The 27279-nt window shown below is 29.5% G+C and overlaps 1 protein-coding gene across 1 annotated transcript in view; it reads right to left on the reverse strand.

Annotated features, from left to right (window-relative positions):
- Positions 1 to 21735: 21735 nt before the first annotated feature.
- The window catches only part of NaCP60E (Na channel protein 60E), a 152527-nt gene continuing 146983 nt past the window's right edge, over positions 21736 to 27279 (reverse strand). The window contains exons 27-29 of the mRNA XM_065512938.1: positions 22951 to 23178; positions 22658 to 22837; positions 21736 to 22433 (exon numbers count right to left, since the gene is read on the reverse strand). Of these exons, the coding sequence (XP_065369010.1) occupies positions 21736 to 22433; positions 22658 to 22837; positions 22951 to 23178 (1106 nt within the window). The remainder of the gene's footprint in view (positions 22434 to 22657; positions 22838 to 22950; positions 23179 to 27279) is intronic.

Here is a 27279-nt window from a genome sequence, read left to right on the forward strand (position 1 = left end):
TTTTCATTTGCGACTCCACAAAGTATATACATATATTCTGGATCGTTATAGATAGCTAAGTCGATATAGCCATATATATCGATTTAGCTATTCTAAATTTGAAAATTCCCCCGTCTCGGTTGCTATTCTAAATCGAGTAAATAGGCCCACAAAAGGAAAAAACCGGGACAACCTGGATTTTTGGCCTATTTTTGTATCAATACTTGGATTAGTAAGTCATTAATATAGACAATATGGATATTTAATGATAAATATTTCAAAGTCCATTGCAACGTTGTATATAAGGCTATAGTAAGTTGGACCTACAATGGTTCAAAATCGGGAAAAATATTTTTTTAACCCGATTTTTTTTTATCAAAAAAATTTGTTTGTCATTCTTTTTTTTCACTAATAAATTAAAAAAAGAAACATTTTTTAAAGTTAAAAAAAAAAAATAAAAAAAAACAATTTCGAAAAAAAAAATTTTAAATTTTGTTTACCTAAAAATATTTAAAATTTGTATTTTAAAGTATAATTTGGTGAAGGGTATATAAGATTCGTAAAGGCCGAATATAGCTCTCTTAGTTGTTTTATATTAGGATCGTTCTCTATTAACAGTTTTATACCTACCTATCTAATTTTTAAATCCCCTGCAACTGATTCTTTATATATTTGTGGAGAATTTGTATAAACCCACCCCTTTGACGAATATAGAAACAGCTTTTTAAATAATCGTTTGAAGCGAGTGTTGGCCGAAAATTGGGTTTGGTGTCGATTCGGTTGGTTGGCCAGGCTTCATATATGATCTCTTACGCTTCGGGTTATTGTAACGGATGACAGATATGTGCCCACACGACATATAAATTACTAGCTGACCCGGTGCGCATCGCCACCACAATTAGAAGAAAGAAATAGTACTATTAAGTCTCCCGCTCACTCGGGTCCATATAATCTTTATTTCATGTTTCTAAATTCATTGGAGAAGAAATTATTCGAATTAGTATCATTCGAATAAAGAAATAGTACCAAGAAGTCTACCCCTAGAATCCTAACTCACTTAGGACCATATATGTTTAATTTCATGATTCTAAGTCCATTGTTATAGAAATTTCACATAAGTACCATAAGATTAATTAAAAAGTATCATGAAGTATCCCCTTGAATTTCCACTCACTTAGGACCATATATACTTGTAGTTTCCCACTCACTTGGGTCCATATAAGCTTTATTTCATGTTTCTAGGTTCATTGGTGAAGAAATTACAAAAATTACCATTAGAATAAATAAAAAGTACCAAAAAGTCTCCCCCTAGAATTCTCACTCACTTAGGGCAATGTATGCTTAATTTCATGTTTCTAAGTCCATTATTATAGAAAATTAAAAAAAAGTACCATGAAGTATCCGCTTAAATTTTCACTCACTTATGACCATATACGCTTCATTTCATATCCATTATTATAGAAAATTCAAAAAGTACCATTAGAATATATAAAAAGTACCAAAAAGCAGCCACTTGTGGATTCCCACCCACTCGGGCCCATGTAAGCTTTATTTCATGTTTTTAGGTTCATTGGTGAAGAAATTACAAAAAGTACCATTCGAATAAAGAAAAAGTACCAAAAATTCTCTCCCTAGAATTCTCACTCACTTAGTACCAAATATGCTTAATTTCATGTTTCTAAGTCCATTGTAATAGAAAATTCAAAAAGTACCATTAGAAGAATGAAAAAGTACCTATAGTTCAGTTCTCACATTTTGGTACCTAAATATAATCCCTTATTTCTAACACTAACTTCACTCAGATACATATCAGCTAACTTTAATGTGGATAAGTGAAATAATTTAAAATATTAAAAAGTAGGAGAAAAGTACCAATTTCCCTTTTCCTCCTTGAACACCCCTCAAGTTTGAAATTTAAAAATATTCCATTTTGCAAAAGTTGTTTATGCTACAGACATGTCTCAATCGATTAAAATCTGTGTTAATGTGCCTAATAATAAATATGTTTTAAAAAAAGTACCAAACTGTTTACCCGGATTTGGCCTAAAATACACCATGGCACTCGAGTTCCAAATAACAACCTGTTAGTTAATTTTTGTATGAATCCAGGAACCAATGTAAAAAAAAATATCAAAATCGGCTTAATAATTTGCAATAAAAAGTATTTTCCCGATTTTATACCCTTTTTGGTACATTTTTTATCCCCATTGCGGTGGTAAAATATTACTAAAATAATTTTCTGGATCATGGTGGGAGCTCAAATATTCGAATGTCTATGTCAAATTTTAGAAAAACATATTTTATGAAAAAGTACCAAAAATAAACACAATTTTTATCCCTTAAGGGTTCGAATTTCCAAAAAGTACCAAACTTATATTTTTTATTTTTTGATAACTAATGAATACGATTTAAACTTTGTTTCTATGTTTATTGGTTTAAAATATACATAGGGTGCCAAAAAAAAGTACCAACATATAGTTTTTACGCGTTTTCTCCCCTAAAAGGTTCGAATTTCGAAAAAGTACGAAACACCTGTCAGCTTATTTTTTAAATGGAGTAACATGCAATATCAAGTTTTTTTGTATCTTTATTAGTTTTGAAGATATAAGATTACCGGATTTACCCTTTTTTACCCCCTAAACGTTCGAATTTCCAAAAATCCCTTCTTAGTGGATCGTTTTGGGGAGGGAGGAATCCACAGTTAAAATTTCATGATTCTAGCTTCAGTCGTTTGGGCTGTGGGATGATGAATCAGTCAGTCAGTCATTCAGTAGTCAGTAACGTTACTCTTTTATATATATAGATTAAAAATGAAAAGCTAAACTAATAAATGCAAATATATGCTCTTAATGACAAAATATGCACTAACAAATCGACATTTAAAAAAGTTTATGATTTTTAACTTCATTTGAAATAATTAACTCTTATTTTCCAAATAAGGTAACTACAAAATAAAACTTTACATTTGTTTTTTGGTTCAATTTAATATATATATATTTTTTCCATTTTTTTTATTATTATAATTTTTTCATCATCTTTTTCTTTTGACAAAAAAGATTATTTAATAATTATAGGTATATTTAATTTTTATTATAATATATAATATACTTTTTTTCATGTTGTTGTTGTTTGTTTGTTTGTTGTAATAGCTCGCTACAGATAAATATGAAAATTTTATATTTTTTAAAGTTACAACTTTTATTAAGATTTTTTTGTTTTGTTTGGTTTTTGTTAATAATTTTTATTTAAAACTAATATTTTAAATTGTTTTGTTTGTTTGTTGGTTTCTTTTATATGTTTATGTTACGTTAACACTCTTGATTATACAATATAAATGTTTTTTATTTTATTTATATTTTAGAGTAATTTTTAGAGGGATAAAAAAGAGTTTCATTTTGTGTAATAGTATTTTTATTATTAAATGATTCATTTCATTTATTTATTTATGTTAAATGTTAAAGTTGAAAAATATAAAAAAGAGTTTTTGTTGATGATGTTTTGGTTTTGCTTTTGCATGCCTTTGCATGCTCGCTGACTGTATGTACTTATGAGTATTTAATTATTTTTTATTAATTTTGTTTATGAATTTCTTTTGAAATATCTATAATGTTTACTATGTTTTCTGTTACTTTTGTTTAAATTAAAATTACATTTGAATTTTATATATTTAACTATTTAATTTTATTTTTTTTTTGTTTTAAAATTTGGTAATTTTAACTATTTTTCTTTGGTTTTGTTTAGTATTTGTTTTCAAATTTTTTATATATTTTTTTTGTACTTTTTTTAAAAAATATATAAATAATCTATGTATGTAGGTATTATGTATGTATTTATGTATAAATATTTGCAATTTGAATTATGTATGTATATATTTCATGGTATTTTCTTTGAGATACTTTGGTTTTCTTTGGTGATATGATTTCGTTTTTTTTATTTTGTTTTTGTTTTATTTAGAAGTATGTATTTCAATTTGAATCTTTTATTTGTTAAATTGGAAAAATTAGTTGTTGTTGCTTTTTGGAAAGTAATATTTATTTCTATAGATTTTTCTTTATAAGGTTTCGTTTCTTAATTTGTTGTTTTTTTTTTTGTTTTTCTTTTATTAGTATTTTCTTTAAAAAAAATATTTTTTTTTCATAATTTTTGTTTTCCGTTAAAATTCCCTTGTTTATATATTTTTTTTTTTTTTATTTTTTGTAATAAATATTTTTAAGTATTAAAAACCCGTCATAGATATAAAATCATTAAATTTTTTATGGCAATCAACTAAAGATTAAAGCCCGCAACATAATTGTAATAATGAAAACTAGTGGCAGAAGAAAGAGGGAAAATTATTTTACACCATTTCCTAAAATTGTGTTGAAACTCTGAAAATCTAAAAAAAAATATGAAGAGGCGTCTGCATAGGATCTTGTCATCTTCGACATTTGTCGTGTAAAAAGTGTCGTATTCTGTATAATGAAATTGATATATATACAAGTCCTTTGTAAATAATAGCATGGACCTGGAAATAAACGCGAAACGCAAATCTACTGATACGAAGCATCTGAAAAGGATCTTGACATCTTCCCAAGTTATATCCAAAAATCTTGGGACAGCTGAACTATCTAAAATTAAACCCTCAGAAAGTAATACTGCGGTGGACGTATGGAAGCCCCAGTTCCCAATATAAATATGGGCGCTAGAGAGCTTTAAACGAATCCTGACAACATCCTACCAGCTGATCTTTTAGCTGAATACAGATCTGATAATATAATAGCTGACTCGGATTTATACGACCTGCTTAGCTTGATCCTACATATCCGAATACCCGGACCAGGTGTACGCTTGTCATCATCCTTAAAGGTGGAAATGCCTCATACACTACACTCAATCTGTCGTCCTTCCTCTTGAAAAGAATAATCGACTAGTATCTGCAATCGAACAAATTTACGCCTACAAAGGGCAAATCAGTTGAGACAACATTGAATTATATTGTTTAAAGGATTTGATCTTGGCATATTGACTAACCATAAGTATTAATCAATTGTAACTAGATGGTATTGTAAGAGATGGTTGACTTTGCTTCTATACCCATCAAATTAAATTTGTAAGTTTCTAAAGAATTGTTAAGATGCCTAACATTAAACTTTTCAGGACATTCTGATTTCGAAAAGTTATCTTCCGAAAGCAAAGTCATACATCTTAAGTCTTAAAACATTTTAGTTGTTTTTTGGCTTATTTTAGTATTAAACAATTTCCGGAATTGCATAAATTTCTTTAATATTTCCCGGGAACGGAAAATATCCGCAACTGTTGCGTGTGCTGACAAACTCCATTAAATTAATTAACTAATTAACAATGTCCATGGACTTGGTGAGAATCCTGGAAAAACGAATTTCGTACTCTTCACAAAAATGTACAAGATACAAGATTTCCCTCTATCGTGCCTAAATGGTCTGCAACTCAGAATCTCGGCCACTTTAGAGTATTTATGAATCATTTAGGACACCAAACTCTCTTGGAACCAAAACATCCAAGCGATGCCATCATAGACAGTTTTTGTAATTTTCGCCACACAAAGAAGAATGAGTTATGGTCCAAACTGTACATAATTTCTTTAACATATCAAAAATTTAAATGACTTATATGGGTTAGTATAATCTTTACTACTCTAGTGAGGATTTAAGTTCACATATAACTTGTTTATGTCCAATTTCATCACAACTATAAATGTTCAAGTTAATTTCTGAGAGGACCTTGTATGGGGACTAGGAGCAAATATTTCCCGATTTTCGCTCTTCTTTACAGTGTAGTTTCGGAGTAGTTAGAACTAATTTTATCAGAATTGCCGCATAATCTAAATATGTATGACTGCTCAAACAGTATTCCGGAGGGAGGTTAGGTGAAATCTTGAACAGATATTGCCAATTTTCAACACCTAACAAACATTATGAATGGGAAGTATTTACTAGTTAGATCATTTCGGTTATAGCTAGCTCGTCTTAGAATCTTATGTGCACCCAGAATTGGGTGTAAGACTTAAAAATGCGGTATTTACAATAGCTGTTGTATCTTTTTAAGCGGGAAGTTTAGCTTTACTTCTCTTCATCGCTTTCAACGTTCGAGAGATGGTTTCTTCGGTTCAGAAGTGGTGATTTTGACACGAAAGACAAAGAAAGCCCAGGCTAGCCAAAAAAGTTTGAAGACCAAGAATTGGAGGCATTACTCCATGAAGATTGTAGTCAAACACAACAAGAAAATAATTGGGATCTAATCAAGAAACAATATTAAAATGAAAGTAGGGAAATTGGTTACCATACGAAATGATGTTTGATCGCAATAAAAGAAAATAATTTTTCCACCGAATCATTATTTGCGATTAAAAATGGAACCATGGGAAATGGGTTATCGTAACCCGAATTATAAGAGATCGTACGTGAAGCCCGGCAAACCAGCCGAATCGACCCGAAAAAACCAAATATCCATGGCGCTAAGGTAACGCTCTGTATTTGGTGGGACGAAAATGGTCCTATCAAAAGAATACGCGGCCAGGCATGTTGCAATACCTGTTAAAAACCATTGAAGTGGTTGGAAAGTTTTGCCTCACTCGCTTTATTGTCCAGACCTTGGCCAGTCCGACTACTATTTGTTTCGATCGCTGCAGATCGATCTCTCTGGGATACGATTCACATTGAGACAGAGTATCCGATATTGGCTTGATTCGTTCTTGGCCTCAAAAGATGATCAGTTCTTTTGGCTCGGAATCCATATGTTGCCAGAAATATGGGAAAAGGTCATAGCTAACAATGGACAATACTTTAAATAAATTTATAATGTACAAATGTTTCAACATAAAAGCTAAACACTTTTATAAATCCCGCATTTTTAAGTCATACACCCAATATATTAAAAGGATTAACAATGTCCTAGACATTTAAAATGACATAGTTATTATAAAAACAAAATTTCCTCCAAATCCGCCAGTTTCAATTCGGTGCTCATGCTAACTAGAGTTTTTCACGGGAATTCCCGGGACTAGAATTCCGGGGAATTCCGCAATATTTTAAATCACGAAATCCCGGGAAATTTTGCAAGAATTTAGCAATTAAAAGGATTAACAATGTCCTAGACAATTAAAATGACATAGTTATTATAAAAACAAAATTTCCTCCAAAACCGCCAGTTTCAATTCGGTGCTCATGCTAACTAGAGTTTTTCACTGGAATTCCCGGAGCTGGAATTCCGGGGAATTCCGCAATATTTTAAATCCCGAAATCCCGGGAAATTTTGCAAGAATTCCCGGGAATTTTATTCCTTAGTTTTATTCGATGTTTTTTGAACTTGAATTTCGTTAAAAGATGCTTAAAACTCCAAAACAAATGCAGAAGATTCATACAACAAAAAAGATTTAACCCAAATACTATTTAAATTATTCCAAAAACTCTTGAATGTTCAGGGCTGTCACAGAATTGTGTTCCGATCGAAAGTGGAATTATTGTAGTATTTAGCTTTTCACAAAGAGTAAAACGGAAATTTTTGGAATAAAACCACCTGCGGTTAAATTGAATTCTGTGTAATATTATAGGATTTTCTTCAAATTTGAATTTACATCTTTTCTTAATTTTTAATTTAAAAAGCAAAACATTGCCAATTCAAAATTAAAAAAAAAAACTAAATATTTATTTTTTTGCGAATTAACAGAATTAATTGGAGTCTAACGAAGGTATAACAAAATCTAATGAAAATTGAAGCCATTCCGATGCAAATAACAAATGATGACAGCTTTGTATATAACCAAAGTAAGAAATCGTGAATTCCCGGGAAATTTCAAAATTAATCCCGATTTCCCGGGAAATGAAAATGTGCGGGAAAAGAAAAACTTTAATGCTAACCCATAATAGGTACGTACACTCAATAAATTTTGTTTTTTCAATCCTCATTTAGTTTTCATTAGATTCGAAAAAAATATTTCGAATTTTTTAATAGGAAATTTTTTAAAATTTTTTAATCTGGAAAATATTGAGGAAATGCTGTAATATAATTGTCTTCCTCTCTCATTCTCTATTCACTGCATATTTCGTTTAGCTGTAGTTAGGAATAGAATAGGAAAACATAATTGTATGGCCTTTTTTTGTTTTAACTATAATTTGTTTTTTTATCATCTATAATTATTACAAATATTGTTAACATTTTGTGGTAACTAATTATAATTTGTTACATTTTTTTCTTTGGTTTTTTTATTACAATAATTTTACTTTTTGTTTGTCTATAAAAAAAATTATTACAAAAAATTAACAAGCGCTATTTGGTTTCATTAATACACATGATGTATTGATTTTTACTTTTTTAATTTCAATTTTGCAATTAATAAAAAGTGCAATTTTTATTGTCATTGTACTATGATTTAAAAAAAAAAAACTTATGAAATTATTAATTTTAGTTTTAACAAAAAAACGAGAAAAAAAAAAGTTCAAATGTAGCAGTTTTGTTATTTTATTTAAAACTAAGTAATTCTAAAATTTTGAAAATTAAATAAAAAAATGGAATAATTCAAATTTTAATTATTTACATACAACTTGTTTTCAGTAGCCTTTAATTTAAAACACCATTTGCTTCCTTTTTCTCTTTATTATAGTTTTTGTTTAGGGGGAGGGGGATTTAAATTTGTTATTTTTTAAGTAGTTTTTTTTTTCATTTTTAATAAATTTTATTTATTTTATTTTCTTTGGTTTTTCTTTTCTTTGATGTTGTTGGTTTTAATTAATATCACTTAATTGACGAGTGTATGGTTTTATTTGTTTGTCTTTATTATTATAATTTTTATCATTTTGTTTATTTGGTTTGGATCTGTTAATATTGGGTTTGTATCCTAGATAATCTATTAAGGGGTTTTTGTCTTCAATATATATAGAACTACATATGTATTTAATTAGTTGTTTTATTGTTTTAAGAAAAAAATAAAAGAGAGACATAAAAAGGCTTTTGAGTTGGTACCATTTTCTTCAATATTTAAGTGTTATAATTACTATATTTTATAATTAGTTTTTGGTTTATTTAAAGTGGAATTGTTAGTTTCTTTTTTTTTTTTTTTTGTTTATTTTATTGAAAACATTTTTTGTTAATAATCAGTTTTTTGGGTTTTTCATAATGATTGTCGGAAAAAATCGAGTTGAAAACTTAATTTAGGAGAATTTTTTTCAATTATAGTTATTTAAATTTGGAAGCAATTTAAAGAAGTTTTCTTTTGTGTTTGTGTTGTGTTTTTTTTTTTCTTTCGTTTTTACTCATAGTTTGGAAATTATGCAAGTAAGCTTTTGTTAAGTTTTAGTTTTTATATCTAGTTTTTGGTTTCTTGGAGGAATTAAAGAAATCACAACCAAATTGTTAGTATTTTATTGAGGAGTAATATAACAAAAAAAATACTGCATTTTATGAAGCTAATCTGTTTGTGTTGTGTTGCAAAATCAACAAAAAAAAAATAATAAGTTTTTTAAAACATCAACTTAATTTTGTGGAATATGCCGTAGTTTTTCGATTTATTCGATGTTTGATTGAAAAACTACTTAAATTTCTTTAGTTTTTCCATACAAACTAAAAGTTGAGTGTCATTTTAACCCCAATTGCTATTGAGGGTTAATTTCCATTTCTGTGCTGTTATTATACATAACATGTTATATTTTTCTTAAGTTTCATCAAAATCGACCCAAAAATGTATAACATTTCGCTATCTTTCCATGAGAAATTTCAAATATTGAAAAATTTGACCTTTGACCTTCACGATTTAAGGTCAACTTTTAGTAAAACTTTCAAATTACATTTAAAATTACCTGGACTATAATAGTCTGAACAGGTTTTAATAATTACATTTTCTCGGAAATCGCAAAATTAAAATCGCAGATATGGGAAAACTATAGGATGTATTGTCATATCAAAAAAAAATCTGAAATTTGTTTAACAAAATTTTTGAAAATTTTAAAATGGATTTTTGAAACTGCCGTTAAAAAAATTTTTTTTGGTCATACCTGAGAATAAGTTAACGGTATCCTACGAAGACAAATAGTCATTTACAAGTAAATGTGAATATATGTTAAGTAAAACTGAGCTTTTATTTTAATATTTCTTAAATTATGTTAATTTTGTTCCTACATTTCTTATTCTAGTGGCCTGAGATACGTAAAGGCCTGGAAATTTTTAATAATTTTAAAATTTTTTAACCAATTTTTGTCTTTTATATCTCACTCGTTGACCGCCCCGCCCCGGCTTCGCCCGGTAGCTATTTACTAATGTTAGTTCTTCAAGTCTCTCCAACCCACATACACCTGCCTGTTCTTATTTATTTGCAAATAAAATATATAAATTTGTATTGCATACTTTAGGGGGCTTTTTTTATTACAGTTGACTGGACTCAAAAAAAATTTCAGAGTTTTACCCGAAATTATAGAATTTTTTTCTTTACAAACCATCTCCTGAAAATTTCGAATCGAATAAAAAAAATCAGCCAAATCGCTCCAGCCGTTCTCACGTGATGCCATTACATACATGGACCATTTCATTTTTATATATATAGATTGGAATGACAATTACGTACACATTTCTACTCATTTAAAATAAATTGCAAAAGTAATTTTTTTTAATGGCAAAATTTTTACAAAAACTGACAAAAAAAAATAATTTTTTCCCTTTTTAAATATGTACCTCAAAACTTCAGCGGACTTGCCAAACATTGTTTCAGGATGATTTTTTACCGCACCCATTTAGCGGAAAGCTTTCTCATACCCAAGTGATCATTCAAAATTGAAACCACTGAGACATGTGAGATGCTTATGGCTTCTATAATCTCTTGCACTTGCAATCTCCGATTGATCCAGAACGTTTGGCATCTTCCGAAATTCAGTAAACCACTTTTTTATATCCTTCACCATGAGTGGTTAATATAAGTTTGTCATTCCGTTTGTAGTTTCTACATTTTTCATTTGCGACCCCACAAACTGTATATATTCTGGATAGATAACGAATTCTATATAGCCATGTCCGTCTGTCCGTCTGTATGTTGAAATCAACTTTCCGTAGCCTCCAAATAACTTACATACATGATTCATACATCAATATATAAGGAATTCATCCGGCTCGTTTGCTATTTAAAATCGACAAAATCGGTCCATAAATGGCTGTGATATAAGGAAAAACCGGGATAACCTCGATTTGTTGCCTATTTTTGATCTATATCTGGATTACTAAGTTATTAATATAGACAATATGGATATCCAATGATAGATATTCCAAAGTCCATTGAAACGATGTACATATATAAGGCTATAGTAAGTTGGACCTACAATGGGTAAAAATATTTTTTAACTCGAATTTTTTTTTTCACCAAAAGAATTGTTTGTCATAAATTTTTTTGTTTCAATAAATTTAAAAAAAAAATTTTAAAATTAAAAAAAAAAATTGGAAAAATCTTTTTTAAAAACAATTTTGAAAATAAAAAAAAATTCAATTAATTTCAAAAAAAAATTGGAAAAAACTTTTTTAAAATAAATTAAAAAACAATTTTGAAAAATGAAATTTAAATTTTGTTTACCTAAAAATATTTAAAAAATTTATTTTAAAATATAATTTTGTGAAGGGTATATAAGATTGAAATTGATGGTGTAGAGTTCCCATAGTATTTATCAAGCTTAACCTTTATTTGAGTGACGTTTTTGTTCGCAAAAAAATATGAAATTTACTTTTTCCCACTATCTTCTCAAGTCACGAGGTAGTCTGCTATCAATGGCTATTAAACACAAACTAAATGACGCAGCTTGTACAAATTTGACAAAAGTCAACTGTCAGATGCCTATTAACAGAAGCAGTGTTGCCCTTTCAGTTAAAAACCGAGAAAAAGTCTCTCACTTATTGACCCGCCGATCTAAGACGATCTAAGTCTTAGAATCTTATGAGAGGACCCACAATATATATACTTTTTGTTCCACAACCAGATGTTACAAACGGAATAAGAAAATCAATATAGCCCCCATCTTTAAATAAATAAATATTGATTCCATATATCTTTTGCCTTTCGATGTTATTCCATAATTGAACCATTGATTTCAGAATTCCCTTTGTATTGATGATTTTTAATTTGTAGTTGGGGAATCTATATTTTTTCTTTTCTATAAACCTTACACTATATTTGCCTTAAAAGATTGCCTGAATCTGAGTTCAGGTACTTTAAATGGGTTCCACACTTTCAGCATCAATTTGATTTTTCTGAAATTCAAACAGTTAATTGATACTTTGACAAATGAATGGTTAATATTTCTGTGATATTTTTTGATGATTTTTTTAAGTTTTGTAATACAATATTCATTATTTTCTGCGAATCCACCATTGGGCAAAAATAGTTCAATGACCTTCACTATTCGTCAACTTATCCAAGAAAACATTGTTTTATTTATATTCTTGGATGTGTTGGGTGTTTCATATTAAGAAACCTCGAAGTAGTAACTTTCTATCCATTCATTTTCAAATGCGAATGTCTCAAAAATTATAAGAGAAAATATATAGCTATGTACATCTCTTCTAATAGATTCCATATATATTACAAGCCTTCAATTCAGAGAACAGACATTTGCCAACGTTTTCAGTTTTTCATATACCCGAAGTACCCCACTTTGGGGCATTGAAACTCCGCTCCCCTTAAAGTAAAAATTCAAAAATTTTAAATCCTGGCCAGGGTTTTGTGGTTTTAACGAATTCTATCGTGGATCGTTCTATGTTAAATTTCTCGTGAAAGTCTTCAAAATTAGTTGAATGTATGGGCCAAACAATTTTTAAAATTCGATTGCAATGCTTCGAAGATCATATTTCTGTGTGTCTAAAAATTGCAGAAACACCCTCAAATTCAGAAGTTATTCTAGAAAAAACTGTTTTCAGTGATGTTCGTCGACCGATCGACCTGTAGTCAGTTTTTGTTCGATTTGAAATTTTTTAACTGATTTGAAAAAAAAACTAACTACACTTTAAAATGGCGTAAAGTTTTTGATATATTTGTAAGTTATAAGAAAAAATAACTATTGTTGAATTTGAAAAATTATGAAAAAATAAAAAGTAAAGCGAAACATTATATACAAACTTACACAATTTTTTGGGATATACACTTTATGCATACATTTTATGAAAGCTCAATTCTTTGCTTATTAATATTTGTTTCCAATTTCGAAATCTGTGTTAAAATGTGTGAGTTAGAGGTACTAAAGTACTACGACCTGCGCTAAAATATTTTTTTCAAAATAACTCAAAATTTTGAGGGTATTTAAAAATCATTGAAAACGGTTTTAATATGTCCTCATCTAGGGCTACAACCTCCATTAGGTCGTTTTTCAAGTTCTGACAAAAAGTGTTATTTTGTAGCTGAGTGTAATTAGAAGTTAGTTTTAAAATTTTTTCACTCGTCTTCTCTCAAATCTATCAAAATCAGTTGATGTTTCAAAAATCATATAGAACCATTTCTGGCGAGACCAACAAGCCTTAAACTCACTACATCTTTATAAAGCCTTAATAAAATATTTTAAATTAAAAACAAAAAACATAAATTTTTAAATAAATTTTAACTGTCTGGCATTTGTTGAAAATAAATCCATTAGTTTTATTTGTTTATTTTGATTATTACCGGTTTTATATTATTGTTTTATTATTTTTATAAATATTTTTTTGTTTGTGTTTTAAGTTCATTTTAATTGAATTAATAAATAATTTTGCTAATATAACAATTTATAACTCCAAACTAAAAGTTATATACATACAATTTCCAAACACACATAAGTATTTATGTTGTTTTGAAATCTTTTTGTTTAAAATAATTTCAATTTGAGCTTTTTGTGACAATATTGTGCTAATTTCTGTTATTATATATACAATATCGCTTCTTAACTTTTGTTTTATACAATTTCTTTTTAAATTATTAGTTAAATTATTTAATTAAAAACTCAATATAAAATAATCTACTTTAAAATGTTTTAGTTTTGGATTTTTTTTTGGCGTTTCTTTACAGTTTTTTTTTTGTTTTTATTTGTTAGTAATTTCTATTTAATGATTTGATTTTAGTTTAATTAAAAAAATGATTTATGTAATAAATACTAACTAATTAATTATAATTATGAAATTATAATTAGAATCTATCGCCATCTATGTTGGTTTTGATTTAAATTCAATTATTAATTTTTTATTTATATTTATATTTTAACAAATTACTAAACTTAGTTTATTTTGGCAAAATGCAAATGGTAAATTAAAAACTATTTTATAATTTAAGTTTATTTACAAGTTAGTTTAATGTTTTCTGTTTTGTTTAATTTATAACTATTTGAAATATATACAATTTAATATATACATTTTTTAATGGCAGTGCCTTAAATTTGTCTTTTAATCAAACCTTTTTCTATTAGTATTTTCTATTTTTCTTTAATAAGTATTAACATTTTTATAAAACATTTAGTGCGCTTCAAAATTTATTTACTCCTTATATGGCTCACAGACTATGAATAAATAACTTTTCAAAGTTTTAATACTGAGAATTACAACCAAGGTGAATCAATTATTAGAAAATGTTAGGAACCATAGAGAACAAGTAAGAAAGTATGTTCGGTCAAGCCCGACCATATAATACCCTACACTAAGTAAAAGAGCAAAAACATTTTTCTTTTAAAATTTCAATAATTTATATTTTTGAGTGATTTTCGGAAGTGGGCCTTATATGGGAGCTATGACCAATTATCAACCGATCACCATGAAATTAGTACGTGTGATTTATGTCTATATTCAAGTTAAATATATTGAATTTTGTGTGTATACTAACATTTATGAGAGATTTATGCACGTTAAAGTGATTTTCGGAAGCGGGTCTATAAGGAAAGCTATGACTAATTATGGACCGATCGTAACAAAATTTGGTGATTTATTTTATTATTACTTATTTGGAGCGGAATTTGTGTAGATAAACATTTATGACCGATAAAGTCCAATTTTGGAAGGACATTTGTATGGAGGCTAGGTGAAATAATGGACCGATTTCAGCCAGTTTCAATAGGCTTGGTCCTTGGGCCGAAAAAATAATATGTACCAAATTTCATCGAAATATCTTCAAAATTACGACCTTTACTCTGCGCACAAGGTTTACATGGACAGCCAGCCAGCCAGCCAGCCGACCAGACGGACGGACGGACATCGTTTAATCGACTCAGAAAGTGATTCTATGTCGATCGGTATACTTTAAGGTGGGTGTTACACTAATATTTTTGGGCGTTACAAGCATCTGCACAAACGCATAATACCCTGTAGGGTATAAATATATATAGAGCGGGAAATTACTCAAAAAATCAATTATACGAGTTTTGTTTTTGTGTTCACATAGTTTTTTTTACTAATACCTTCTCACCACTTAGATTTTTGGCAACTGAGTTAGGTCTTTGACAGGAGAGTTTCCGATCTAAGTGTATTTATCTATGATAGGAACGTTAACCCTTACAGCATCGAGTTGAAAGGTCAAGTATTGGAGTTTTTTCATAAAAAGATAACGTACATATTTATTATGTATTTATCGCAGGATTTTGAAGAAACTGCAAGGAAATGTCTCATGAGGCCTGAAGGCCTCATTAATTAAAATTAACCCTTTAATATGCTGGACATCAAAATAAGGCTAATTTTATCGGATTGAAATATTCGGCTTTCCTGAATCTTTTATATCCTTCACCAAAGAAGTGATGTTAATGTATTGAATACTCAATACCTAGCAGTTCTAGGAGACTTCCCGAACAATTAATAGACCAAAACAAATGTATGTGCCGAACTTGATCGAAATATCTTCAAAATTACGACCTGTACAGCCAGCCAGACGGACGAACGTCTCCTGTAAAATTTGGAAGAGAGACTTATTAAAAAATTTAATTTAAATTTTTAATGGAAATTTCATTTCATATGGTTTCCAACAAATTTGCTAACGAAGTAGCGTTATGCCTGATAGTTATAAATTTAAATTTTGCAAATTATTTAGTTTCCAGAAAAATAAAATAAATTACACAGCACAGTTATACACCATTATATTTACAAAATGTATTTGTTTTGAACACAATTTCTTTAGAATTTAAGCAAAAACCAATTGCAATTTATTCATTGAGACGTATGAGTTATATTTGTGTAATTATTACATTGTATATTAATCATACGCAGCAGATAGTATTAATTTTACAATATGAATTTGTTTAAATCCTTTGAAAAACTAAATTCATAACACAGTGATACATGCAGCAATTCTGTTTTATTGGAGTTCATAGAGTACGGAAATACTTTCAGTTATTAAAGTTACAACTTTAGGGTACATTGTTGCCTTTTATGGTCTGACCAGATTTTAGCAGCTCATAATGGATAAAACCCTTTAGATCCCACCAAATATAGAGAATTAACTTAGATCCATAAATATTTGGCTTTGGTGTCGATTCGGCTGATTGGCCGAACTTCAAACACGATCACCTACGCTTCGGGTTATCGTAATGGCTCCATTTTCATAGTAAGTAATGATTCGGTTAACAAATGATTTTCTTTTATAGCGTTCAAACATGATTTCGGACATTTAAAATCTTCTTTCAACTTCTCTCGACCTCAAATCGTATGGTATTCTACTGCAAACTTTTTTAAATTGCAGCTTTAGTAGCTCCAGGTGATTTTGCAAGCCCTTGTTTAGTTTGCCAACAAGACCAGTTCTTGGTCTTCAAACTTGTTTGGCAGACCTGGGCGTTATTTGCCTTCCGTATCATAATCACCACTTCAAAATGACATATAAGTTATTAAAAACAAAAACCGCGTTCAAAAGATACGCCATCTATTGTAAATCCGGAATTTAAATCATATTTTTTACCAAAAATCGATTTTTTGTATAAAAACCTCAAACTTCTTAAGTCGTTTATAACTTATTCTGTGATCACTAAATTTTATACCAAAAATTTATTTTTCGAATATAAAACTCAAATAGCTTAAATAGATCAGTCGTATTTTATACTCAAAATCGATTTTCAGTTTACAGTTTACAAAACTCAAATACCTTAAATCGTTAATAACTTTGTTAATGCTGTGATTTTAGGGAAAATATCTGAAATCGTTCTGTGATCAGTCATATTTTATACCAAATATCAATTTTTAGTATAAAAATCTCAAATATCTTAAATCGTTAATTCGTAAATACATATTGCGATTTTAAGGAAACTAAGTTCAATCTGTTTTTATACTATTTTTAGTTAGAGATGTCCAAAGCTAAAACTGTAGTTGTGTTGGTGAGCGAAAGAGAGATCCACTGAAAGAAAAGTTTAGTGAACTAAATAAAAGATGGCAATATTTTTAAGGCTTTATTTGTTAATAATAATCAAGTCAGCAATCTTAATCAAATTGTCGGCGACATATTATCATAGCTCATTAATGGAGAGTTCGATATTAACCATTTTCGACAAATTTGTAAATACATATTTGAAATATGAAAAATATTTTTTTGCTTATTTTATTAAGTTGTTTTGATTAAAATCGTTTAAAATCTGAAAAAAAAATTGTTCACAGAAGTAAATTGAGGTGAAAAAATAGACAAAACTTCAATGATTTTTTAAAGTTCGAAATATATTAAAAAAATCCAAATATTTCTTTCAGTGATCATGAACAAAAATTTAAAATAAAATAAAAAATATTAATACATCCGCTTAGCTGTTCATTCGTCGCTGTCTCAGTGACTACTAAATCAAAGAGAATAAGAATATGTATGTGGTTAGTTTGCACAATTGTGCTATGAAATGGGCTTCTCTGTTTTAGTACAACAAGTAAGAGAGCTATATTCGGCTGTGCCGAATCTTATGTACCCTTCACCAAATTATACTAAAAAATATTTTTTTTTTAAATTTTTATTTGAACAAAATTAACTTTTTTAGTTCTTTTTAAAATTTTTTTTTCCAACTGGTTTTTTGGAAAAAAAATTTAAGACAAAAAAAAATTTTTTGATGAAAAAAAAATTCGGTTTAAAAAATATTTTTCACGATTTTAAAAAATACTTTTTTTAGTTATGTATTTTTAAATTTTTTTTTTCAAAATTTCTTTTTTTTTAATTTTTAAAAAAAAAAATTTTGGAAAAAGAATTTAAGACAAAACTAATTTTTTGATGAAAAATAAAATTCGGGTTAAAAAATATTTTTCCCGATTTTGACCCATTGTAGATCCAACTTACTATATATAGCCTTATATACATCGTTGCAATGGACCTTGAAATATCTATCATTATCTATATCTATCATATCCATATTGTCTATATTAATGACTTAGAAATCCAGATATAGATCAAAAATAGGGCAAAAATCAAGGTTGTCCCGGTTTTTTCTTTGTATCAGCCATTTGTGCCCGATTTTGTCGATTTTAAATAGCAACCGAGCCGGAAGAATTCCCGATATATTGATGTATGAATCAAGTATATGAAAATTAAATTTTAAATTTTTTTTTTAAATTTAATAATTTTTTTTTTAATTTTAAAAAAAATTATATACGTCGTTGCACAGGTCTTTGAAATATCTATCATCAGATATCCATATTGTCTATATTAATGATTTAGTAATCCAGATATGGGTCAAAAATAGATAAAAAATCGAGGTTGTCTTGGTTTTTCCTCATATCTCAGCCATTTGTGGACCGATTTTCTCGATTTTAAATAGCAACCGAACCGGAAGAATTTCGAAGATATTGATGTATCATTCGTGTATGTAAGTTATTTGGGGGCTTCAGAAAGTTGATTACATACACGAATGATACATCAATATCTTCGAAATTCTTCCGGTTCGGTTGCTATTTAAAATCGAGAAAATCGGTCCACAAATGGCTGAGATATGAGGAAAAACCAAGACAACCTCGATTTTTGATCTATTTTTGACCCATATCTGGATTACTAAATCATTAATATAGACAATATGGATATCTGATAATAGATATTTCAAAGACCTGTGCAACGACGTATATAATTTTTTTTTAAAATTAAAAAAAAAATTATTAAATTTAAAAAAAAAATTAAAAAACAACTGGAAAAAAAATTAAATTTTGTTTACCTAAAAATATTTAAAATTTTTATTTTAAAGTATATTGGCCATATCGATTCCGCTATCTATAACGATCCAGAATATATATACTTTGTGGGGTCGCAAATGAAAAATGTAGAAATTACAAACGGAATGACAAACTTATATATACCCTTGCCACTTATGGCGAAGGGTATAAAAAACTCGAATATCAAACTCCACAGATATATACAGTGACGGACAATACAATAGAATCACTACATATGAATGCGATTAAAGCGGTAAAACTACAAAATTTGATTTCAAAATTTAAAATTTGTTCATTATATATTAATGCTCATAACGTAAACAATAAATAGAAAAAAATAAAATAAAAAAATAACACATTCTTATGTTAAAAACGATGTCAAATCTAAAAGACTAAATAAAATATGCGACATTCAAATAGAATCAATCAGTCTTAAAATGATTAAAAATAAAAAATCATCATAAGAATTTGTTGTTTTCTTAATATTTTGTTGCATATCAATTATTTCTAATAACAGCATCAAATCTTTTGGCGATTGAATTTAACAAACTTTCGCATGTAGATCGGGAAATTGCATACCATATTTCCAGAATTTTCTGCCAAAGTTCTTCCTTGTTTTTCAATTTTTCAGGTCCGAGTTTGTCTTATACTATTTTCCATAGGATTTAAGTCTGGTTATTGAGACGGCCATTCCATAATATGAATTTTGTTATATAAAAACCATTTTTTGGCAAGACCTGACGTGTGCTTTGGGTCATTATCTTGCTGGAAGAGCCATTTTAAGGGCACATTCCATGTGGCTTTATAACATTCTCCAAAATATTTACATACAAGTGTAAATATTTTTTACCAAGAAAAGCATCCCCATATAATAATATTTCCCCAACCATGTTTAAACGTTTTTGGTTTTTGCCATTTTTTGGACGTCTAACCCATGTCTTATCATCACTACCAATTAAATTAATGGTCGTTTCGTCCATCCACTACACATTTTGCCACTTTTTTATATTTTCTGGCCCACACCAATCCTTATGATTGCTCCTGGTTTGAATGAAATATTGGTAGTGATTCTATTGTAACGTCCGTCACTGTACATATTCGATTTTAAGGAAAAGAAGTTCAATCTGTGATTTTTAGTATATAAAAACTCAAATATCTTATATCCTGGGGCCGAATTACCGCATTCGATATCGAGTAAAATCGATCGTAATTTTCTTATTTGAGATTACGGCATTCGATATCGAGCATGAAATTTAGTACATTTTGTTATAATTACGATATCGAAATTATTTTTCGATACGATAGTTCATTCGATCATGAGTGCGGTAATTCGGCACTGTTAATAACATCGTAAATACTCCGATTTTAAGGAAAACAAGGTAAATCTGTGATAACTCATTTTAACAGCAAATATTGTAGAATTTGGTATGATGATTTCTATGTGAATTCTTGAATTTGAACTTGATAGCTTGCTTTATAAAATATTAATGCGTATTTAAGTGATTTTCGGAAATTTATATGGGATCGATTCCTAGCATTTTCAACAGAGCTTGATTTTGTATCTTAGGAACTATGCTTGCAAAATTGTATGGTTTAATCTGCATTAATGGAAGTAGCAAAACATTTTGGAAAAATATAAATTTTTTGGTGGTTGTCTAGAATTTTCTCCAAAACTTTGGTTATACTTTTTTTGTTCGATTTTCAATACTAAAGATTTTCGATCAACAAAGAATATTTAAGTAAAATGTTAACTCACTATAAACTTTGCCCCTGTTTGTTATAGTTATTAAATAAATTTAAAACTTTTGTTAGAGTTATTAAATAAATTTTGAAGCGCACTATATAATTAAATGTTTGTCATTACTTTTTTTTGTAGTATTTTTCACTGATCATAAATATTTACATTCCATAAACTTAAAGTACCAACTACTTAATTAAAAAAGAATACAAAAAAGATCATTATTTTAAAACTATGTTTGTTTTTTTTTGTTTTTAGTTTAAATCTATTCGTTTACTTATTTTGTTCTTTGTATGATATTGTTTTATAATGTTAACATTCGATTTCCATGCAAATATTTAAATATTTTCTCATTTTAAATTTAATTACTGGATGTATTTATGTAGTTATTTAAATTTTGTTATTAGTTACTTTAAATATTATTGAAATTGATTGCTTTATCTTATTTCCTTTTATTTTTGTTTTTTTTTTTTTGGGGGGGGGGGGTTTTGTTTTAAAAGGAGTTTTACCTAATTTTATTTAGTTTTCAATTTTATATATATAAATATTTTGTATTTAATTTGGAATTATTAATTATCTTCTTAATTTTTGTTTTTTTTTTTCATTTAAAACTTTAACAAAAAAACGTTTAACATGATTCGAGTATAATTTGATAAATTGTAGATGTACTCTTTATAACAACAACTATAACAATTATAATAATAATAATTATAATAATAATAGTTATAATAAATATAATAATAATAATAGTATTTGTAGGTTTTTACTCAGATACGATGTTGTCAACTAAATTGCTGATTATCCTGCTCTAGAGGATCATCATCATTTTGGTCCGTACCCGAACTGTAGGGACTCGAATGGGGTCGGGAACTACAGCAGCTGGTGCTACTAGAACTGGACGTTTTAGTAACTACCGGCGCTGTTTTGGGTGAATGTCATCTAACTTTTTTATCATCATCATCATCACGATCACCTGCGGCCACATCATGATGATCTTCAATATCGAAATCATCATTTGACGTTTGTGGCGAGGCTGGTGATGTGGTTGATGAGGACGATGTTGAGGTGGCTGTTGCCGTTGATATGGGTTGTGGTGCTGGTACTGGTACTGTTGGTAGTGATGTTATTGTTGTTGTTGTTGGTGGTGGAGATGACTTGGAAGGTGTTGTTAGTTCTAATTTGTGCTCACCTTCTGCTAAAATCGTTGTAGTAGTTGTTGTTATTGGTATTGTTTTCAGTTGTTCAGTGCCTGTGATTTCTGTGGAGAAATCGAAAGAGGATGGCGGCACTGGTATATCTGGCAGTGCTGGTATATCTTCAGATTTAGGCGATTCTTCTGTTAGAGTTTCTAATACCACAATTTCATTGGCCTCCTCGGGATTGTAATCGTAGAATACTTTTGAGGTATCGCCTTGTATATTGACATCGATTGGTTCCTCAATAACAGGCGTAACTACTTCTTGTAGTTGTTGTTGTTGCTGTGCCTCGATATCTGTTGAGAAATCACCTCTAGGTGGTTCTTTGGGAGATTCAATCATTATCTGTACCGTTGATAGCTGAGCAGCATCTAGAATTGTTAAGCTGCCATCATCCGATCCAGGACTAATGCGTATTTGGGGTGGTTTGTGTTTTTCTAAGAGAAAATGTTCAATAAATTTCATATAAACCACCAAAAGAAATTGAAAATTTTACAAAACTTTTTTTTTCAAAAAAAGCTAACCTATAAAAAAAACTTTTAAAAGCTTAAGCTAGAATTGTATAAGGAAGCTTTTAATAAAAGTTTAAATGATTTTAAAAAAGCTTTATTTATAATAAATTAAAAAAATAAGCTCTAAGTACACTTACCCATTCCCAAACCCATAGCAGGCGACACAGCTCTGGAACCATTCTCATCATCTTCTTCCTTATACTCCTCACTCTCACGATGCACTAACACATGCACCAATGTCGAATTTTCCGGCCGCAAACCCAATGGCACTATAATACTCTGATCCGGTGATGGCTTAGTTACAATCACCTCCGGCGTAGGACCCTCAGCTATGGCAAAACGAAATATTAAATGTAATGAAAGCAAAAGGAAAGAGAGAGAGAGATAGAGAAAAGCTTAGTATAATTTGGAACCGGGGTTCGTAAAACATTGACACACATACAGACAAAAGCATTTTTGTTAACTCTTAAAGCGCTTTGTGCTGACAAACCTCTTTCTAGGGGCGGTTTTTTGCGTATAAAACTTGTAGCGCGTTTCCGTGTCGGTGTGGCTACCACCGCTGGTGGCTGTATGTTTTGTTTCTCCAAAGAGGCGGTAGTCGTATTATTATCAGCTAATGTTGTGGCAAGAGAAGTGGTGGAGGAAATAGCAGCTGTTGTGGGCGAAATGCCTAAATTAGTGTTGATTGATTGTTTTTTTTTTTTTTGTTTTGTGTTTTTGAGGAATTTTAGTTTCAATTGTAGTTTGTTGAATCGTAAGAGATAAAACCAGTGTTAAGAGAAATATTTGTTGTTTAGAGGAGGAGGAGGAGAAAAAAAATACAAACAAACGTACATCAAGAGATAAATAAGTTATAGAAAGAGAATAAATCGCTTAAAAACAAACGAAATAGTTAAATTAAGTACTCTATACCAAGTTGTTGTTAATGGGGCTGAATTTGTATAACTTTCAACATTTAAAATCTATAAAATTGTCATTTAATTTAGCAAAGTATGTTAAAATCTGTATATAAAAGTCTGTCATTCCATTTGTAATTCCTACATTTTTCATTTGAGACCCCATAAAGTATATACTTCCGTTATAGATAGCACATTCGAAGTCCCCAAATAACTTACACATATGCTGGATACATCAATATATCCGCTATAGTCCTTGTTCGGTTGCCAATTTTAATTCGGATAAATTAGCCCACTAATGTCTGAGTTATAAACAAAAAAACCACGGCTACCTCAATTTTTTATCCATGCTCGATTTACAATAGATGGCGTATCTTTTGATAGTGGTTTTTGTTTTTAATAACTTATATGTTATTTTGAAGAGTACATATCTGTCATTTATTCTCACTTAGTTATTGAACATTATAGTGTAAACACAATTGTTCAATTCACAACTGACGTTGTACAGTCGTATGAGTTATAAGTCGTCTGAATCTACAATAGTTGTACAAATGTTGTTGATAATTTCTATAAAAATATTTTGTACAACACCTACAACATTTTTACATATGTTTTTCGAATGTTGTATGAAAATTTAAGTGTTACCAAAAGTTTATATTTATAAATAAACAAAAAAATTTGTTAATTTTAGTGTAAAATAACAACCAAACGGTAACACTGAAATCAGTTGATTTATTTAATTTATGAAAAACGATTATTTGTTTTAAATATTTTTTAATTGTTTGCATTTTTAAACAATTCAGACATTAGTTTGATATTGTTCGCTGCACTATTAATTTTACATATTAATAGACTTTGAGATGTTTTGTTCTTATCTGTTTCTTTTGGCATTGACAAGGTAAACTTACGACTTTGCGAAACTTGCGTTCACAACCACAATAGTTGTATCATACAACGTACAACATACAACTACGTTGTGAATTGGACAAATGTTTTTTTTATTCGATAATATCGAATTTTGCTTTACTCCTTTAATTTGGAAAAAAAGTGAAGGTGAAGCACACCCATTGTTCCATCGGTTTCAATGTGCAGGAGATGTTTTTCAGAAGTTGTGTTTCTGACACGAAAAACAAAGATCGCCCAGGCCAGCCAAAAAAAGTTTTAAGACCATGAATTGGAGACATTGCGATCAGTAGATGGAAATTCATCCAAAAGCAGGGAAATTGAGTACCATACGAATTAAAGCCGAGAGATCTTGAAACACGATTTTCCATGTCCGGAATAATGGACATTTTAACGGTGTCGTGAAATAACTCCCAAATGAATTGACTCCCAATGAAATAATTCCCATCAAAAATTAACTAATTCCCAAGCTTGAAAAATGAAATAACTACCAAAGGGTAAAATTAAATTACTCCCAATAATCGGCGGTTTCTTTGTTCCAAAAATGCGAAATAACTATTCCCAATCCGAAGCAATTTATGTAATCTAACTCCCAATGAAATAAAGAAATACAAAAGTGGAATTATTATTCTAAGATTTTCTCCTCTGGAGTGTATCAAAAACTGGTTTCGCTCAGAAAATAATTTTTTGCAAGAATAAAATTGGTTTACAAATTATTTTAAATGAAAATTTACAAAAATGCCACCAAAAAAACAGGCATTGGTAAAAACACAACCAAATAACCGAAGATCAGGGAAAGAAGAGCAGCTGAAACAGTTACGGAACGCGAATAACGTTTTCAGAAAAATCTACGTCTAGAGACGCGGAAACAAAAAGAGAACGCGAATCACGTCTTGAGGATAATCAGGAAAGGGCAACTACGTCTAGAGCCGCGGAAACGAAAAGAGAACGGGAATCACGGCTTCAGCAAATGCGTCGCAGTGCATCTTTATCGAGAGCTTCTGAGAAACTCGGACTAGAAGCCAATCGCTCCAGAATGGAGCGACAACTCATATTTTCAAATGATGTCCTTCGGGGCAACTAATATCGTAAACAACGTAGGATTCATGCCCACATTAATTTCAAGGCCAAATGTACCACAGAATTGGATCATTGCTCTCACATCCCAATGCACAGTGGGGCAGAATCAAAATTTTTTGGAAAAAAAATCTGTCATTTCTGAACGGCAGGTCAGATCGAGATAAAATTTGACGTGGGCATAGCCAAGGAGTATTCGAGTTTAAGTTATTAAAATAGGATCTAAAAATTATGCTATATGGGCTTAAATTAGGGTACCTTCGACATGTGAATTTTTTAAACAAGTACCATTTTTTGGTTTCCCATCCGATTTCAATTTATTTTAATTTATCTCTTATAATTTCCGAGTTATAGGCATTTCAAAATTTAAAATTTTAAAATTTTGCCATACCTTGGTCCGTTTTTTAAAAATATAGGTCGTACTTTGGACCGAACGGACTCGATTTTTGTTTGTTAGTTAGACAACTAAATTACGAATAAATGCAAAAGATTTTAGAGCAATATCAATTATGTATCCAAAAATAAACGATTTTCAATTTAAATATTCCAAAAATAGTTGATTTTTGCTGTTTTTTGGCCGAAACGGTAAATTAACTCTTTTTTATAATTTTATATTTTCCTGTAAGGTATCTTTATGGAAAATACTTTGGTATAAAAAACATGTTCTATTTTTCGAATACGCCCTTAGGAATGTGACCTATTTTTTTTATCAAAATTTCAATTTTGGGCCACATGTTTTAAAATCCCAGAGCTGGGATCAAAAAACCGAAAGCAGCTTTACAAATCCTGATATGTTCTCTATTTATCCCCAAAGTATTTTCCCAGCCCAGAAGGAAATGTGGACCCAATGGACAAAATTGTAAAAAAAAAAAATTTTGGGAATTCGGTACAATTTTCAGGAATTGCGGGATTCCCTTTGACCTTTTGGCTAGACTATTATGCCGATACATTCTCAAAACAATTGTTGGTCATCGGAAATGGAAAAATTCCAATAGAACCCGACACAAATGAAATTTCGTTCCCGCCGAACTTCTGCCAAATGCATCATTGAGGCATCAATCATATTCAAAGGCGAAGACGTACTGATTCCACGCATACCATTGACTTCCAACGACCATATGAATTCAAGCGGTTCTAGTTCCCGTTTCGTCTTACCTTTGCTATAACCATTAACAAAGCAAGACCAATCGTTGAGTATTGCTGTCCTACATTTGAAAAATTCATGTTTTTCACACGGTCTGTCCCGAGTTCTCACACCAAATAATTTATATATTTTAACTCCAAATAAAAAAAAACAACAAACATTGTTTATCATCTGGCCTTAAGATGAATTCCCCTATTTGCCTTAAATACATTCGTTTCTATTTTTAAGGGCATAGCACTGTACTTATAGACATCTGCAACAACTTTGTCATATGACCACCTCATCCGCCGTCATCTGTTTCGACGGATGAGGTGTTTTAGTTTTTCCGATATTAAAATTGAGATCGAGATGTAATGATTAAACACCACAAATTATATAATTTTTATTTAAGATAATGAAAGTTCTAAAATCTATCCATTGATAAAAATTTAAAAGTTTCTGTTTGTTGGAGATTGGGCTGTATATATTCGGTTCTGAAAAATTTACTGGTGTTTACTCACTTTTGAGGCTGTGTGTATATGAAAAATTGCATCTCTAAGTCCTTCACTCGCTGACGGACGGACACAGCTAGATCGTCGTATATTTACTTTTTATTTCTACGACCAATATTTCGATGTGTTACAAACGGAATGACAAAATCAATTTACTCCCCATATTTATGGTGCTCAATTTATATATGGGGCATTTCATATCAAGTGAACCAACTTTTGAAATCGATGTCTTCCTATCGGGATGAAATTTGCACCAAGGT

This window comes from Calliphora vicina, chromosome 5 (genome assembly GCF_958450345.1).
Source record: "Calliphora vicina chromosome 5, idCalVici1.1, whole genome shotgun sequence".
Taxonomy (NCBI): Eukaryota; Metazoa; Arthropoda; class Insecta; order Diptera; family Calliphoridae; genus Calliphora; species Calliphora vicina.